The 17,718-nt window shown below is 49.5% G+C and overlaps 1 protein-coding gene across 2 annotated transcripts; it reads left to right on the top strand.

The window, feature by feature from the left end:
- The first annotated feature begins 340 nt into the window (after nt 1-340).
- NPAS4 (neuronal PAS domain protein 4) lies at nt 341-9,027 on the top strand. Of its 2 annotated transcripts, XM_032359449.1 has the most exons (8): nt 341-3,744; nt 4,438-4,589; nt 4,776-4,878; nt 4,996-5,257; nt 5,439-5,548; nt 5,893-6,028; nt 6,150-7,585; nt 8,293-9,027. In XM_032359449.1, the coding sequence occupies exons 1-8, from the start codon at nt 3,570-3,572 to the stop codon at nt 8,319-8,321; spliced, it is 2,403 nt and encodes an 800-aa protein (XP_032215340.1). In that variant the 5' UTR covers nt 341-3,569; the 3' UTR covers nt 8,322-9,027. The 2 variants fall into 2 exon arrangements, with proteins under 2 accessions (XP_032215340.1, XP_032215341.1); XM_032359450.1 differs by lacking the exons at nt 341-3,744; nt 4,438-4,589; nt 4,776-4,878; nt 5,439-5,548 and having other exon boundaries at nt 5,004-5,257.
- The last annotated feature ends 8,691 nt before the right edge of the window (nt 9,028-17,718 follow it).

Below are 17,718 nucleotides of genomic sequence, written 5' to 3' on the forward strand. Positions count from 1 at the left end.
GAGTGCATAGGTATACAGGGATACAGACACACAGCTACAAAGACACATGCAGACAGACACAGACGTACAAATACAGTCACAGTCAAATGGACAGATGGACACATGCACACCCTCAGTCTGGCTCCCCCTCTTCAACTGCCCAAGAATTGCTAAACAGCAGTGCATAGCTGAGAATACTGCAGGCTCAAACCATGGGGTTCAGCGGGGTGGCTCCTGTTCTCCCCATTCCTTCTGCACGTTCACCCCTAAGCCCCTATTTTTTTAAGTAGGCTCCACACCCAGCATGGAGTACAATGCAGGCCTCAAACTCAGGACCCTGAGATCAAGGCCTGAGCTGAGATGAAGAGTTAGATGCTCAACTGACTGAGCCACCCAGACACCCCAGCCAAAGCCCCTCTTTCAATTCACTTCTTGCCCATTTTCCCATAGCCAATGGGCTCTGATTCCTCCCCCATCTCAAGCTTCCAATTCTTAGCCTGTTCTGTTCTGCTGCTGCTGCTGCCTGCCGATTCAAGGAGGGGGAGAGTGGGGTGACTCAGCCTGGCCGGGATGACTCACACTGCCAGTATTTTTAGCAGCGGCCAGGAGCTCTCTAGCGTGCCAGCCGCCCCCCTCCTCCTGCTTGCTATTTTGGAACCGTCACTGGTGATATAAATAGCTCCTCTCCCACGGCCTGAAGCTGCTGCCAAGCTATTTTTGGTTCTGCTCAGTTAAAAATAGCTTCACGGAGGTGGGAGGCAAGGGGAGTGGGAGCTGGCCTAGGGAGAGGAGACATTGGGGCACACAGAGCTTCTCAACTTGAATTAGAATGGGTGAAATAGGATGAGCCCTTCTCGTCCCCCTCCCTTATCCTTTTCTAGACCCTTCTTTCCTTCCAGAGGGACTTCCCCCCAGCCCATTCTGGAAAAATGCAAGGATTCTTCCCTTGAGCTAGTTCTTCTCTCATGCTAATTTTACTCTTCCAGCTCAGAAACCTTGGGACCCTAAACCCTAACCCCCCCCCACATTCATCCTCCAAGGAGATTAACTAACTGGGGCCTCATTCTGAGGCTTGTGTGAACTCAAGCTCTTCTTTAATGTCCAGGCAAATCATGGCCAAATTATTTTTCCGGGTGATTTTTTCAGAACCATGGACAGCGGTCAGTGCCCCATTCTCTGTTCAGCTCCGTGGAGACTGGATGGACAAGACCAACGTTCTTATCCTAGAAGGGGGTGCTAAGATTGTCTCCCAGCCAAGGCTAAAGCATCACTAGGTGAAGAAATCAGGAACACTGCCCCCGATTTTCATACAAGAATGGTCCAAAGATCATTGGACCAAAGGGCTTGTCCAAACAGAAGCTTGAGGGAGGGGTGGGTGGGTGCACCAGAGGTCAGATACAGATGGAAGTGGAACAGAGGTGTACTTCCTGAGGGAATGATTTCTCTGTAATCCAGATAAATAGGGTTAGAGATAGTGGCAGACAGACAGGCACACACACCTCTTTCCTTCCTCCCAGTCGCGCCACTGAACACAGGATGGATGATGGAGATGGCCCCAACCTCTGCCAAAATGGCACAAAAGGTCACGACTGGGTGCCCAGATGCCTTCTTCTGAGACACACTTCTCCTCAGCTGTCTTCTGCCCCCACTCTGCCTCTCTTGCCACCACATTTCCCCAAAGGGATGAGGAGTTTCTTGACCCCAAATTTTGCTTTGACCCCAAAGTTTATCCCCACCCTTCCTATGTGACTTTCTACCATCAGGCCAGACCCTCTCCCCCAATTTTTAAGTGGTCTTATTTTCAGCCTCTTCATACTTTCACACAGATCCTTAGTCTACCATAAGATTTCACATAAAATGTCCCCTAGACCACATCCTTCTCCTTTTATGGAAGTCTGGGGAAAGAAAGGCTCCCCTCAGCCCCTGTGGACAGCAACTAACTGTGCTGAAAAGAGAAAAAAAGAAAGAAGGAGATAGAGGGCAAAGGTGACAGGATGTGGAGACAAAACTGATGAAGAGAGGCGGGGAATCTGGAGAGAGTAGAAGGGGAAATTTTTCTTGGGGAGGGGTACAAAGCTGAAACAGAACACCAGGCAGGCAATGAGATTCATAAACTAGTCGGGGCCGAGGGAGGACGATGTGGAGAGTTGAAGGTTAAGAGACAGAACAAGGAGTCCTAGTGCGGAAGATGGGGAGGGGGTTGGAGAGGGGTACGGAGGACAGCCCGACGGAACTACGGGGTCCCTGGCAGGTGCAGGGATCTCGGAGGGTGCAGCACAGCCCCCTCGTTTCTTTGCTGCTTCCCAATCTTCCCCGCCAGAGACGGGGGGAGCCCTCCGGAGCGGTGCGGAGGCAGCCAGGCCCCGCCCGCCGCCGCCGCCGCGGCAGCCGCCGGAGGATTCCTGTCCTAATATGGAGCTGGGATTCCCCCGGCCCCGCCCCCGCCCCCGGCCCGCCGGGAGACCGAGGCTTGCAGTCGGGCGGGGGGAACCGCTCGCTCTGGGGGCTGGCAACGGGGTGGGGGAAGGGATACCTAGGTGCAGACCGAGATCCTCACGGTGCCCTGGGACCCTGCCTCAGTTTCCCTTGTTAGTGACTGCAGTTAATGAGTTGACAGGGAAACCGAGAATCACTGCAGACTACAGCGTTGGTGTTGGCGTTGCTATTCTTGGTTGTGGGAAACTAGAACCAAGGCCAAATTCAGCCAGTCCCTCTCCCTCAGGACCCCCTTTTCACCCCACCCTAGAGACTTAGACTCCCATGTAATGCCCCCCGCTAAATGCCAAGACCTGTGTTTCGAAAGGGTTGGGGGAGGAGATTTGTTCTTTGAAAGTGACTAAGGGAATCCCAGATTGAGTAATCCCTAGAGAGAAACCTCAGCTGCGACCCATCCCACAGAGGCCAAGGAGGGTCCTACTTCTCCACGTGTGAACGTGACCTTTGTCTGGCCAATAGCAGGGAAGAATTTGTAGACGACCCCGCGCCTCCCCCATTTCCTTATCACCTTAGAAAAATTGATGTCGGAAATAGTCCCTCCCTCCCCTCTACAGACTCTCCTGCCAGGGACTTCAGACTGCCCTAACCCTTGCCCTTGTCCCTTCCCTCAGCTGAATACATTTGGACCCCTGGCGCCCTGCACCCCCTTTCAGGGTTTCCTAGCGCAGCGCCTGCTTCTCAGCTCAGCTGCTGCCAGCCGCGGCCCCCTCCGCAGCCTCCGTTCTCCCCCTCCTCCCGTCCCCCCTCCCGCTCTCATTCTACGTCATGGGATGACGTTGGGAGCCAGGGAGGGAGGAGGAGCGCTCCCCCCTCCCCAGGCAGCGGCTCCCGCTGCAGCTTGCTTAGCCCAGCCTCCTGCTTTCCCGCCCCCCCTTTCTCTAAAGCGAGCCCCCCACGCCTAGCAGGAGCTATATAAGGCGGAACGAAGCAGGCGACGGGGGCAGCGCAGCCGAGCGGAGCCCAGGAGAGGAGAGAGAAGGAGAGAGAGAGCCTGAGCGAGAGACGGGGAAGCAAGAAGGAAGAAGCCACCGGTGCGTCTGGACCGGAGCGCAGGTGTTCGGAGCACCGGAGCTGGAGCTCTGCAGCCGCTAGTCATGTACCGCTCCACCAAGGGCGCCTCCAAGGCGCGCCGCGACCAGATCAACGCTGAGATCCGGAACCTCAAGGAGCTGCTGCCTCTGGCCGAAGCGGACAAGGTCCGGCTGTCCTACCTGCACATTATGAGCCTTGCTTGCATCTACACCCGCAAGGGCGTCTTCTTCGCTGGAGGTGAGCAAACCGGGGCTGCTGGAAACTGGGGGCAATGGAGCTAAGGGAACCCACGGAGACTGCTGCATGTCCAGGGCAGTGTGGCGGAGAGCTGGGGAGAGAAGGGAGACTTGGGGAACTCAGGACTTCCTACTTTTCCTTATGAGCTCTGTTCAGACCTCGCCTTAGTTCTAGATGTGGGTAAGAGCCTGGATAAGGTCCCCGGTGCCAGATTTACGGAAGGAGGAGAGCCAGGAAAGAATGGCTCTAGTTCCCACAAGCGCAGAGGCGCTCCAGGAGCCCGGGAAGTTGCAGGGATGGTTACCAAACCCGGGCAAGTGTTTCCACGGTTCTCTACGAGGAAAGTGGGCTGTTGCCTTTGCAGCGCTGTCCGCGGTGCTGATAGCGCGACCGTGCAGCAAGGCGCTGCCCGCGGTGCTGAGCACCCAGTCGGTTTTTGAGCGCTGTCCGTGGGTCTGAAATTCGGGGCTAAGAAAGATCCAGCCCCGACTTAGGAGTCAAAGGACTCTCTGGCTAGGGAGATCCAGCAACAGGTTCCCTGGAAAGAGCTGCAGGCAGCGGGTCAACAGGTTCATGCAGAGACAGGTTCATGAAAAATTCCTCCGGATTTTCTGAAATTCAGTCCATGCTTTCCTCACTTACACTTTGCCTCCCAGTTTTACTCCTGACCCACCGTGTCTTCTTACCCTGCAGGCACTCCTCTGGCGGGCCCCACAGGACTTCTCTCATCTCAAGAGCTTGAAGACATAGTGGCAGCACTACCTGGATTTCTACTTGTGTTCACAGCAGAGGGAAAGCTACTTTATCTGTCTGAGAGTGTGAGCGAACATCTGGGCCACTCCATGGTGAGTGGTTAGAGTCCTCTCAATTTGGGCTGGGGTGCATATGGGACACAATGAGTTTTCCACTTTTGAGAATCTGAGAATTACTGAGGAGAGGGGGGGTTATACCTTGACAGATGCTATGTATCAAGGATTGGCCCTTGCTCCCTTCACTAAATATCATCTCATCTCTTCTTCACCTTTTTTCAGGTGGACCTGGTTGCCCAGGGTGACAGTATCTATGACATCATTGACCCAGCTGACCACCTAACTGTGCGCCAGCAGCTCACTCTGCCCTCTGCCCTGGACACTGGTAAGAATCCCTTCTCCCTCCCTCAATTAAACCTCCTTCCTGCTTCCCTGCTCCTCCCCGCCTGCTATGTCTTGCAACGATCCACCTTCTTATCAGTTTTTCTCTTCATGTACCTAGATCGCCTCTTCCGCTGTCGCTTCAACACCTCCAAGTCTCTCAGGCGCCAGAGTGCAGGCAACAAACTGGTGCTTATTCGAGGCCGATTCCATGCTCATCCGCCTGGAGCCTACTGGGCAGGAAACCCCGTTTTTACAGCTTTCTGTGCCCCACTGGAACCAAGACCTCGTCCTGGTCCTGGCCCTGGCCCTGCTTCACTCTTCCTGGCCATGTTCCAGAGCCGTCATGCTAAGGACCTGGCCCTACTGGACATCTCTGAGAGGTAAGCCAAGAACATTCAGACTCCAGAAGGAAGGCAAGCCAGAGATGAGGGGACCCTAGATTCTGGAGTCAGGGGCAGGGAGGATGGGGTATAAGGGGGCAGAGGACCTGGGAGGGAGTGAGATGCCTGGGTATAAAGCAGGGAAAACAGAAAGCTGACCTCACCCTTTCCACCTTCCCAGTGTCCTAATCTACCTGGGCTTTGAGCGCAGTGAACTGCTCTGTAAATCATGGTATGGACTTCTGCACCCTGAGGACCTGGCCCACGCTTCTGCTCAACACTACCGCCTGTGTGAGTGTCCAGAGAGGCTGGGGACAAGACAGGGAGCTGGGAAAGGTGATGGGAGACCCAACCAAGAAGGGCTGTGTTCAAGACTTAGCTGGGGAGATGCCAGAGGCCAACAATTTTGGATACTATAGATGAACTTTAGGGTAAGGAGTCAAAGTGAGAATAGAATCAGAACTGGGGGACTCCAAGTGGTGAGGTCAAGGTGGGGAGCTGAGTGGTGCAGGTCAGGGTAGTCAGAAATAGAGATGTCATTGATATCACAATTCAGTGGAGAGGCCAGCAAAGGGGGAGTTCAGGTGTTGTTGCCTGATGGACGTCCTAATTCTTCATATCTTCTTTCCCTTCAGTGGCTGAGAGTGGAGATATTCAGGCAGAGATGGTCGTGAGACTGCAGGCCAAGCCTGGAGGCTGGGCATGGATTTATTGCCTGTTATACTCAGAAGGTCCAGAGGGCCCCATTACTGCTAATAACTACCCAATCAGGTGAGCTGCACTGCAGGGGCTTGGAGGACAGCTGAGATGGACATAGAGGAGATACAAATCGGGGAACTTCTCTGGGAAAGACCACCAAGCCCTTACCATCTGCCTCTTCTCTCCTCTCCAGTGACACGGAAGCCTGGAGCCTCCGCCAGCAGCTGAATTCTGAAAATACCCAGGCAGCCTATGTCCTGGGCACCCCAACAATGCTGCCCTCATTCCCTGAGAACATCCTCTCCCAAGAGCAGTGTTCCAGCCCCAACCCACTCTTCACCCCAGCCCTGGGGGTTCCCAGAAGCACCAATTTCCCTAGTGCTCCAGAACTGGGTGCTGCTTCAACATCAGAAGAGCTTCCCCAATCCCAAAAAGAGCTGGGTTTTAGTTACCTGGCATTCCCGTCTGGCTCTCAGCCTTCTCTTCAAGCAGACCTGAGCAAGGATCTTGTGTGCACCCCACCCTACACTCCTCACCAGCCAGGAGGCTGTGCCTTCCTCTTCAGCCTCCACGAGCCCTTCCAGACCCACCTGTCCACTCCTTCCAGCTCTCTCCAAGAACAGCTGACTCCAAGCACCGCAACATTTTCTGATCAACTGACGCCCAGCAGTGCAACCTTCCCAGATCCACTGACCAGCCCACTTCAGGGCCAGCTGACCGAAACCTCAGCCAGAAGCTATGAAGATCAATTGACTCCCTGCACCTCTGCCTTCCCAGACCAGCTCCTTCCCAGCACTGCTACCTTCCCAGAGTCTCTGGGCAGCCCTGCCCATGAGCAGCTGACTCCTCCCAGCACAGCATTCCAAGCACACCTCAACAGCCCCAGCCAAACTTTCCCAGAGCAACTGAGCCCCAATCCCACCAAGACTTACTTCACCCAGGAGGGATGCAGTTTTCTCTATGAGAAGTTGCCCCCAAGTCCTAGCAGCCCTGGTAATGGGGACTGCACGCTCCTGGCCTTAGCCCAGCTGCGGGGACCCCTCTCTGTGGACGTCCCTCTGGTGCCCGAAGGCCTGCTTACACCTGAGGCCTCTCCAGTCAAGCAGAGTTTCTTCCACTACTCTGAGAAGGAGCAGAATGAGATAGACCGCCTCATCCAGCAGATCAGCCAGTTGGCTCAGGGCATGGACAGGCCCTTCTCAGCTGAGGCTGGCACGGGTGGCCTGGAGCCACTTGGAGGTCTGGAACCCCTGGACTCCAACCTGTCCCTTCCGGGGGCTGGTCCCCCTGTGCTCAGCCTGGACCTGAAACCCTGGAAATGCCAGGAGCTGGATTTCCTGGCTGACCCTGATAACATATTCCTGGAAGAGACGCCCGTGGAAGACATCTTCATGGATCTCTCTACCCCAGACCCCAATGGGGAATGGAGTTCAGGGGATCCTGAGGCAGCGGTCCCAGGAGGGGCCTCACCGCCTTGCAACAACCTGTCCCCAGAAGACCACAGCTTCCTGGAGGACCTGGCCACATACGAAACCGCCTTTGAGACAGGTGTCTCAGCGTTCCCCTACGATGGGTTTACTGATGAGTTGCATCAACTCCAGAGCCAAGTTCAAGACAGCTTCCACGAAGGTGAGTCCGGCCAAAGTGTTTGGGAACCTAAGTCCCTGCCCCATCAATGAGATGCTGGTAGAATTAGACGAGTAAAAATTCCCCTTTCTGTACCTTAATTTTATTAAAGGCATAACAACCTTTACTGCCCAGGGTAGTAGAAGAGAAGAAGAGAAGAACTAGAAAAAAATTTAGCATAGACGTTCTGGACAAGTAGGCCTAGAGGGCAGGGGTCAGGGATGAGGCATAAAGTGCAAGAGAATCCTTAGTTAATGGCTTGTTCTTCTTCATTCTGTGAGGGACCTAGATCAGCCATCACCACCCATTTCACAGGTGAAGAAAACGAAAGTCCCAGAGTTAAAGGAACTTGCTTAAGGTCATACAACCAACTGAGGGAAGAGGGATTAGAGTTCTATCTCAGTATTCCTGCCCCCTAAAGTGAATACAGAAGCAAGAGTTTGCAAGAGTTTGGGAAAGTGAAACTCAGCCCCTGGCCCATTGGAAGCTCCTTGCCCGTGGCTCCCTCCTTTCCTAAACAATAGTCATAGTTTCACTCCCTCACCCAGATTGGTCCCTTCTCTTGCTGAGCCTCTGGTGGTCACTCAGTCATTGAACCAACATACCTGAGGCCTGTGCTATGTGCCGACAGTGTGCCGCATCCTCAACCTGTCTTCCCCAGTGATCTTACTGACTGTCATCTCTCTCTCTCTCTCTCTCTCTCTCTCCAGATGGAAGTGGAGGGGAACCAACGTTTTGAATAAGTCTGTGACTTAACGTCGTCAAGTATGGCATATTGTCATCAAGACGTGGAGCCGCTCTCCACCCCCCCGGGACTGTTGGGGGGATTCTGGGGGCCAGAGGGGGATATATCTGATTCCCCAGGCCCTGCAGGATGTTGGGGGGGGGGAGGTGGGAGGGCAAGGGAGGGGAGCTTCTTTTTAAAACTTAGAGACTTCAAGCAATCCCAATTTCCATTTCAATCTGTATTCACTCGTAGTGAGTTTCCTTGAATGGGATTTCAAGCGGAGAATGGGGGAGTCTCACTTCCCCACCCCCCGCACTACCCCATGGGCCTGGGCCAGTTCTCCACTCCTGGGGGGCCAAGCCACCCCTGGGCCTTGGTGGGGGAAAGGCAGCGCCCACCTGGGCCAGCCTGTGCCCTCAGGGGCTCTTGACACCCACGTAGAATTCTCTACACACCAGTAACGGGATTTCAATTCCGATGGACTCTGCCGCCCTGGCGGCCCTTCTTGTGACTTTTGCGCCCCGCGCCTGGGGTGGGGGGCGCGAAGAGACGCTACGTTCCTTTCCGATGGAGGAAGGCAGACCTGCCGCTGTCACACGTGTGCTTGCACGAGTGCGTGTACCCGGTGCGGGACTCACCCGGCTGCCAGACTGCCTGGGCCTGCCCAGGTGGCCACTGCGTGGTGCTGCGGTGACTTTGTAGCCAACTTTATAATAAAGTCCAGTTTGCCTTTTTGGTACCATGGTGTCATGCACTGCTCTGAAAAAGGAAGGGTGGGGCTCGGAGAAGGTTGGGAGGCCCAGGTGGGAGTCTGCAGCTCAGGAGGCAAAGTCTGGACCCACTGAGAGCCCCGGGGTTTCCTCCTCCACTCACGCACTCATTCATTCCTTCACTCAACACGAGCGTGCAGGGTGTGGCCCACTCTGTGCTAGAAGCTGGAGAGTTTGGAGCCCAAACAGATGCAGCCTCTTGCCTTCAAGATGCTTTGGCATAAAATATTAGAGGGTATTGGAGCCTCCTTCCTGCTCCAGGCTCACAGCGCTCACAGTGTGGGAGGGAGCAGGAGGGCTTGGGGATGGGCAGGGGATTCAACTTGACATTTTCCGGGACATGGGTTTGAAGTTCCAGAACATGAGTCTGTCTTCAGCCTGGTCCTGCAGGGAAGCAACTTCCCTTTGGGGCTCTGCATCTTCTCGCTGGAAATGATAACCACCTGCGTTATCTCTGATAGGACTTTGCGTGGATAAACACTTTCACATCCCTTGTTCACTACAATAAAGCCTCTAGACAGGCATATTAGCACCATTTCACCAATGGAGAAACTGCGGATCTCAGGTCACAAGTGATTTGCCCCACACGGGTGGGCAACATACCCACATCAATGCGTCTGAGTTCTGGGGGGTCCTCTCTGTTCCCAAAGCTGCTGAATCCCCATCTCATATTGTCCCATTCCAGAGCACCTGAGAAGGTCAGACTTGGGCTGGGGCAGGATCCTCTTCCCCTCCAGGTCTACAAGCTAGAGAAGACCCCCAGCTTGGGTGTGGAATATAAAATATACCTAACTGGGTCAAGAGAAAAACTTTTCAAAAATGCTATTTTCCTCCAAACTTGAGTGCCCAATGGCCACAGGGTGTGGTGGCAGGCGGGAGAATGAAAAAAGAGACAGACCTGGATTCAAATCCCACCTCCAACAATTTTTTGCTGAGTGAGACCTGAGCCTCGGTTTCTTCACAGGTAAAATGGGACTGAAGGAAAAGGTGTGAACTTCTCAAAGATGTTGCTAGAACTCGACTGGGTCTTTATAAGCTGAGGAGTACAGAACAGACTTAGCTTATTAAAGTGAGTTAGAAAGCACTGGTGACCACCGAGTCCCAGAGAAGTTTCTTTCTCAAGGAGAGGAAGGACACTCCAGTCGTCCTCCAGAGAAATACTGGGCTGGACTCTAGGAGCTGAGGTCATGACACTGAGAATCCCCTAAATTTCCTCTCATTCCAAATCCTCCAGCCCCAGGATCATGCCCTTGAGAGGGTCCCACAGGAAGGAAGACATTCCAGGGACCTGTCATCCCTTTTGCACCTTGGATTTATCCTTGGGAGAAACAGGAAAGGCGAAGTCTTGCCCTCTGCCTTCCTGTGCCTCTGTCCTCCCACTCGGGCAGAAGAACTGAACTGTAAGCCCCAGGACCTGGTCTTAGCTTCCCTCCCCTGAGGCACCATGCAGACAGGGCTGAGTTCATAGCAGGCACACGAGAAATATTTGACTGAGAGGACCATTTCTGAAGAGCAGTCCAAGGCTTTGAGTAGAAAGTCACCAATTTCTACCCCAAAAACTTGTTCCTGAGTTCCCCAGAAGGCAAAAGGTTGTAACTCTCAGCTTCAAATTTTAAGTGAACATAAGCTCAAGACACACACTAGAGTCCCATCTAAAAACCTCCCTGGTGGTCATCAAAAAGGAAAGAAAAATCCAAGAAGCTGTAAACAGTCGAGAGGAGCCTAAAAAAATTACAGTGAGATACGCAGTGTTATTCTGGATGGGATCCCGGGACAGAAAAAGACAGAGGTTAAAAAGAGAGAGAGAGGGAGGAATCCTAATAAATTATGGACTCTAGTTAATAATAATGTATCAGTATTGGCTCATTAATTGTGACAAGTGTACCAATAAGTGTAAGATGTTAATAATGGCAGAAATAATAGGCATGGAGTATATTTAACTTTCCTATGACTCTGTATCTATGCTGAAATTAAAAGTTTTTTAAAAAGTAAAAATCAAATAAACGAAAATTTTAAAATTTAAATATATGAGAAAAAAGAATCACCTTACTGGTGGTTTTCATGGTGGCAGGTGATAGCGTTTTAATGAGGAGGCACCGGGGAACATCCCGAACCAGAGGTCCCCGGGAGGCGCCAGCGCTGTCCAGCACAGAGAAAAAAAAATAGGAAAGCCAACTCCTCCCCCTGCTGGACAGAGAGGGATCTGTTTCTGTTCTCCCCAGCAAGGTCCCTGTGGCTCAGAGAATCACAACTAGAAACAAATGGATGTACTGAGTCTGGGAGAGAGGAAAGGACTTGCACGATGGCTCTCCCGGAGTCACTGCAGAAGCCAGCGCTACTCTCAGCCAAGTCTCTTCCCACCAGTCCCAACTCTGGCCTGAGAGCAGAAGGTAGGAGAAAGGGCTCAAGTTTTGGGGTCAGAGACTGAGTTCAAGTGTTGACTCCGCAGCTTCGTTTTTCCATGTGATAAAAACTTGCAATACCTGTATGTGCCAGAAAATGTGCTGCGTGCTGGGGACACAGTGGTGCACAGGACAGACAAGGTCGCTGGGCCCACAGGGCTCATGTTCTAGTTGTGGGGAGACATAACAAAAAGTAAACAAGCAGTCTAAAAAGAGTGTACAGAATGTACAATAAGGGAAAGCACCAGGGTCCCGTGATAGAGAACCACAGCTCTAGTCTGGACACTCACCTAACTTAGAGTGGTGTCAGAAAAAAATTTTGTAGGGAGTTAACATTGGGGTGCCTGGTTGGCTCAGTCAGTGGTGTCTGCCTTCAGCTCAGGTTATGATCCCAGGGTCCTGGGATCAAGCCCCAGGTCAGGCTCCCTGCTCAGTGGGGAGTCTGTTTCTCCTTCTGCCCGCTGCTCCCCGCGCTTGTGCTCTCTTCCTCTCTCTCTCTCTCTCTAATAAATAAATAAAATCTCTCTAAAAAAAAAAAAAGGAAAATAAAACTTTTGTAAGGAGGTAACATTGGGGCACCCGTCTGGCTCAATCAGTAGAGCATGTGACTTTTGATCTCAGGGTTGTGAGTTCAAACTCTCCATTGAGTGTAGAGATTACTTTTGAAAACTTTAAAAATATTTTAAAAAAATAAGGAGTTAACATCGGGCTATGACCTAAAAGGTGAGAAACAGAAATAAGAATGTTCCAGACCAAAGGAAGGCAAGAGAAGAGGTGTTTAAAAGAAAAGATGTGAACTGTTTAAGGAATAGCGAGGACATCAGTGTGGCTGGGTCAAGGTCAGCAAAGGGAAAAGATTACCAAGGGTGTCGACTGGTGAATGACATGATATGATTACACGTTTACGCATCCCTCTGGCTGTTGTGTGCGGAATGTAGAAACAACAACTAGAATTACTAAAATCCCAGAGAGGAGAGAGCCTTTTCATGTGTGAGCTGACAGTCCCATCATCTTCTTCCCTGGAGAAATGTTCCTATTCTGGGTGCAGGCTGATTGGTTTAGTCCTCACAGAGGGAATCCACTGGTAGTGAGTTTTGGGGTGGCCAGCAGGGGCTGGTGTAATGGATTGGAAATTAGAGGATCCCCCAAATGCATGGTCTGTTTTCCCCCATGGAATAGTTGCTATATTCCAGACTGGGGTGTGGAAAGACTGGGTGACTGAGAGGAAAGCTAAAAGAAAAAAAATCCCCCCTAGTCTCATGGTGCTAAAGACAAAAGACGCTTAAGAGGCAGAGAGCCTGTCTGAACACATGGTCAGTCTCCCCATCAAGACAATTGCCAGATTCCAAACCTGCATGGGAAGGAATGCTAAGCTCAAATTCCCTGAGGGGCAGAATAGAATTCCCCCTAGTCTTTCAGAGCTGAAGAAAAATGGCCCTTTCACACTGCAAAAGCACTTTAATGGCAGAAGAATAGTTTTTTCAACAAATGGTACAAGTTAGATATCCTTGGGGTGGGGGTGGATGAGGGAGGGAAGAATATTAATCTAAGCCTGACATCTTTTACAAAAATTAATTCAACAAAACAAAAACAAAAATTAACTCAAAATGGGTCACAGATTTAAATGTAAAACATAATTATACTGTGGGTATGGTTTAAGAGGACATGGCCATTAAAAAAAAGTTTTTATGGTGCAGACAGAGAGTTAAACAAAACAAAACAACATAACAACTATAAAATATAAAACTTGTAGAAGAAGGGACACCTGGGTGGCTCAGTGGGTTAAGCCTCTGCCTTTGGCTCAGGTCCTGATCCCAGGGTCCTGGGATCAAGCCCCGAGAATCAGGCTCTCTGCTCAGCAGGGAACCTGCTTCCCTCCCCACTCTCTGCCCACCTCTCTGCCTACTTGTGATCTCCGTCTGTCAAATATATAAATGAAATCTTTAAAATAATGTTTTTTAAAAAAAGTTGTAGAAGAAAACACAAAAGAAAATCCTAGGTACTTAGGTACTAGGGGCTGGGTGAAGAGTTCTTAGTTGTGACACAAACAGCATGATCCATCAAAGAAAAAATTTTTGAAAAATCGGCTTCATTGAAATTCAAAAGTTTTCTCTGTGAAAGATCTTGTTCAGAGGATAAAATGACAAGCTACTCAGTGGGAGAGAATATTTTCAAACCACATAACTGACAAAAGACTCCTACCTAAAACTCTTGAGACACACAGTAAAAAACAACAACAACAACAACAACAAAAACAATCTATGAGAAAACAGACAAAAGACATGAAGACACATCTCACCAAAGAACATATATGTATAATATATATATGCATAAGCCCATGAAAAGATACTCAACAATACTAACCACTAGGAAAACATAAATTAAGAGCACAATGAGATACACTAAGCGCCTATCAGAAGGACTAAAGACGAACGATTACGATGGTAACATGAGGTACTGGTGAGAATGTGCAGAAACTGGATCTCTCCCGTGCTGCTGCTTGGCATGTGACACGATACAGTTACTCTGAAAAGAAATTTTGCCATTTCTTAAAACACTAAACATACACTTACTATACAACTCAACAATTGTGCTCTTTGACATTTGTCTGGAGGAATGAAAATTCTGGTCTTTCAGGCATGATCCTAAGAGCTTTATTTGTGATAATAAAAAAGTGGAAACAACAAAATGCCTTCAACAGATGGATGATGGACAGGCTGGTACATCCATGCGTGGGGATTCTACTTAGCGATAAAAAGGAATGAGCTACTGATACACGACGACTTAGATGGATCTTAAAGACATTATGCCAAGGAGCGCCTGGCTGGCTCAGTCGGTGGAGCATGTGACTCGATCTTGGGGTTGTGAGTTCAAGCCCTACATTAGGTGTAGAGATTACTTAAAATCTTCTTTGGAAAAAAAAAAAAAGGCATTCCATTTACTATAGCACCAAGAAACATAAGATACCTGGGAATAAACCTAACCAAAGAGGTAAGGAATTTGTACTCGAGGAACTACAGAACATTCATGAAAGAAATTGAAGAATAAGACACAAAAAGATGGAAGACCATTCCATGCTCTTAGATCAGAAGAATAAACACTGTTAAAATGTCTATATTGCCTAGAGCAATCTATACTTTTAATGCCATTCCAATGAAAATTCCACCAGTATTTTTCAAAGAGCTGGAGCAAATAATCCTAAAATTTGTATGGAATCAGAAGAGACCCCGAATTGCTAAGGAAATGTTGAAAAAGAAAAACAAAACTGGCAGCATCACACTACCTGATTTCAAGCTTTACTACAAAGTTGTGATCACCAAGACAGCATGGTACTGGCATAAAAACAGACACATAGGCCAGTGGAACACAGTAGAGAGCCCAGATATGGACCCTCAACTCTATGGTCAAATAATCTTCGACAAAGCAGGAAAAAATATACAGTGGAAAAAAGACAGTCTCTTCAATAAATGGTGCTTGGAAAATTGGACAGCTATATGCAGAAGAATGAACCTCGACCATTCTCTTACACCATACACAAAGATAAACTCAAAATGGATAAAAGACCTCAACGTGAGACAGGAATCCATCAGAATCCTAGAGGAGAACATAGGCAGTAACCTCTTTGATATCAGCCACAGCAACTTCTTTCAAGATATGTCTCCAAAGGCAAAGGAAACAAAAGCAAAAATGAACTTTTGGGACTTCATCAAGATCAAAAGCTTCTGCACAGCAAAGGAAACAGTCAACAAAACAAAGAGGCAACCCACGGAATGGGAGAAGATATTTGCAAATGACAGTACAGACAAAAGGCTGATATCCAGGATCTATAAATAACTTCTCAAACTCAACACACACAAAACAGATAACCATGTCAAAAAATGGGCAGAAGACATGAACAGACACTTCTCCAATGAAGACATACAAATGGCTAAAGACACATGAAAAAATGTTCATCATAACTAGCCATCAGGGAGATTCAAATTAAAACCACATTGAGATACCACCTTACACCAGTTAGAACGGCCAAAATTAGCAAGACAGGAAACAACGTATGTTGGAGAGGATGTGGAGAAAGGGGAGCCCTCTTACACTGTTGGTGGGAATGCAAGTTGGTGCAGCCACTTTGGAGAACAGTGTGGAGTTTCCTTAAGAATTTAAAAGTAGAGCTTCCCTATGACCCTGCAATTGCACTACTGGGTATTTACCCCAAAGATACAGATGTAGTGAAAAGAAGGGCCATCTGTACCCCAATGTTCATAGCAGCAATGACCACGGTCGCCAAACTGTGGAAAGAACCAAGATGTCCTTCAACAGATGAATGGATAAAGATGTGGACTATATACACTATGAAGTATTATGCCTCCATCAGAAAGGATGAATACCCAACTTTTGTAGCAACATGGATGGGACTGGAGGAGATTATGCTGAGTGAAATAAGTCAAGCCGAGAGAGTCAATTATCATATGGTTTCACTTATTTGTGGAGCATAACACATAACATGGAGGACATGGGGAGATGGAGAGGAGAAGGGAGTTGAGGGAAATTGGAGGGGGAGATGAACCATGAGAGACTATGGACTCTGAAAAACAATCTGAGGGTTTTGAAGGGGCGGGGGGTGGGAGGTTGGGGGAGCCCGGTGGTAGGTATTGTGGAGGGCACGGATTGCATGGAGCACTGGGTGTGGTGCATAAACAATGAATTCTGTTACACTGAAAAGAAATTAAATTTTAAAAAGGCATTATGTTGAGTGAGAAGAAAGATAATCTCAAAAGGACACATACTGTATGAATCCGCTTACATACGTTCTAGAAATGAGAACAAAGACCTCTCTCACACAGAGGTGGGAGGTGGAGAACAGATTGGTGGCTGCAAGGACCAGGGCTAGCAGGGGAGCGGGTGGGTCTGACAACAAAGACGAGAAAGCAACCAAGATGGGAACTATGGGGTCTTTTATAACCGAATCTTGGAAGTGACATAACATTACTTCTGCCGTAGTCTACTGGTGACATAGGCCAACCCTGGAGCAATGTGGATGGGCGTTAATGACCAAAAGGTGAGATCTTTGGGGACAGTTTTGGAGGGTGGCTTACCACACCGGGGTCCTGGGATTGAGCCCCGCATCAGGCTCCCTGCTCAGCAGGAAGCCTGCTTCTCCCTCTCCCACTCCCTCCGCTTGTGTCCCCTCTCTGTTTCTGTCAAAGAAATAAATAAAATCTTTAAAAAAAAATAGACATAAAAAATAAAATAAAAGATAGGCATAGAAAAAATTTGAGATGCCTGGGTGGCTCTGTCAGTTAAGTATCTGCCTTCGGCTCAGGTCATGAGCCCAATGCAGGGCTTGATCCCAGGACTCTGGGATCACATCCTCAGCCAGAGGCAGACGCTCGACCAACTGAGCCAGTCAGGTCCCCCTAAATAGTTGCCAACTTAAAAGCAAAAAGAGACTGAGGGGACCTGGCTGGCTCAGCCAGTAGAGCAACTGTGGATCTTAGGGTTCTGAGTTTGAGCCCCAGGAGTTTACTTAATAAAAAAATAAATAATTTTAAAAAACAAGTAAAAGTAGAACAAAACAGTATCCACAGTATGAGCCCAATTTTTTTTTCTTAAAAAATCATACATACTAAAAAAAAAAAAAAAAAAAGAATCTTATATATAGGGGTACTTGGGGGGCTCTGTCGGCTAAGCATCCAACTCTAGATTTCGGCTTAGATCACAATCTCAGGGTTTGAGGCTGAGTCCTGCAACAGGCTGCACATTGAACGTGAAGTCTGCTTAAGATTCTCTCTTAGGGTGCCTGGGTGGCTCAGTCAGTTAAGCCTCTGCCTTGGGCTCAGGCCATGATTCCAGCGTCCTGGGATTGAGCCCCGTGTCTGGCTCTCTGCTCAGTGGGGAGCCTGCTTCTCCCTCTCCTCCTGCTTGGGCTCTCTCTGTCACATGAATAAAATCTTTAAAAAAATAAAACAAAGATTCTCTCTCTCTCCCTCTGCCCTCTCCCCCACCCTCCACTCTCTCAAAAGAAAAAAAGTTTTATATATTTATACATAATAAGTCTTACATACTTATATATTTATATACGCACACGAAGAAACACAGTCAAGATATACAGGAGCGCCTGGGTGGCTCAGTGGGTTAAGCTGCTGCCTTCGGCCCAGGTTATGATCCCAGGGTCCTGGGATCGAGCCCCACATCAGGCTCTCTGCTCAGCAGGGAGCCTGCTTCCTCCTCTCTCTCTGCCTG

The sequence above is a fragment of the Mustela erminea genome, chromosome 9 (genome assembly GCF_009829155.1).
Source record: "Mustela erminea isolate mMusErm1 chromosome 9, mMusErm1.Pri, whole genome shotgun sequence".
NCBI classification, from domain to species: domain Eukaryota; kingdom Metazoa; phylum Chordata; class Mammalia; order Carnivora; family Mustelidae; genus Mustela; species Mustela erminea.

What these genes read in the sequence shown, in the direction of transcription:
- NPAS4 (XM_032359449.1), top strand. Translation starts at nt 3,570, where the DNA reads ATGTACCGCTCCACCAAGGGCGCCTCCAAGGCGCGCCGCGACCAGATC. An exon ending in CTACTGGACATCTCTGAGAG is followed by an intron (nt 5,258 to 5,438) that starts GTAAGCCAAGAA and finishes CCACCTTCCCAG; the next exon opens with TGTCCTAATCTACCTGGGCT. An exon ending in TCAAGACAGCTTCCACGAAG is followed by an intron (nt 7,586 to 8,292) that starts GTGAGTCCGGCC and finishes CTCTCTCTCCAG; the next exon opens with ATGGAAGTGGAGGGGAACCA.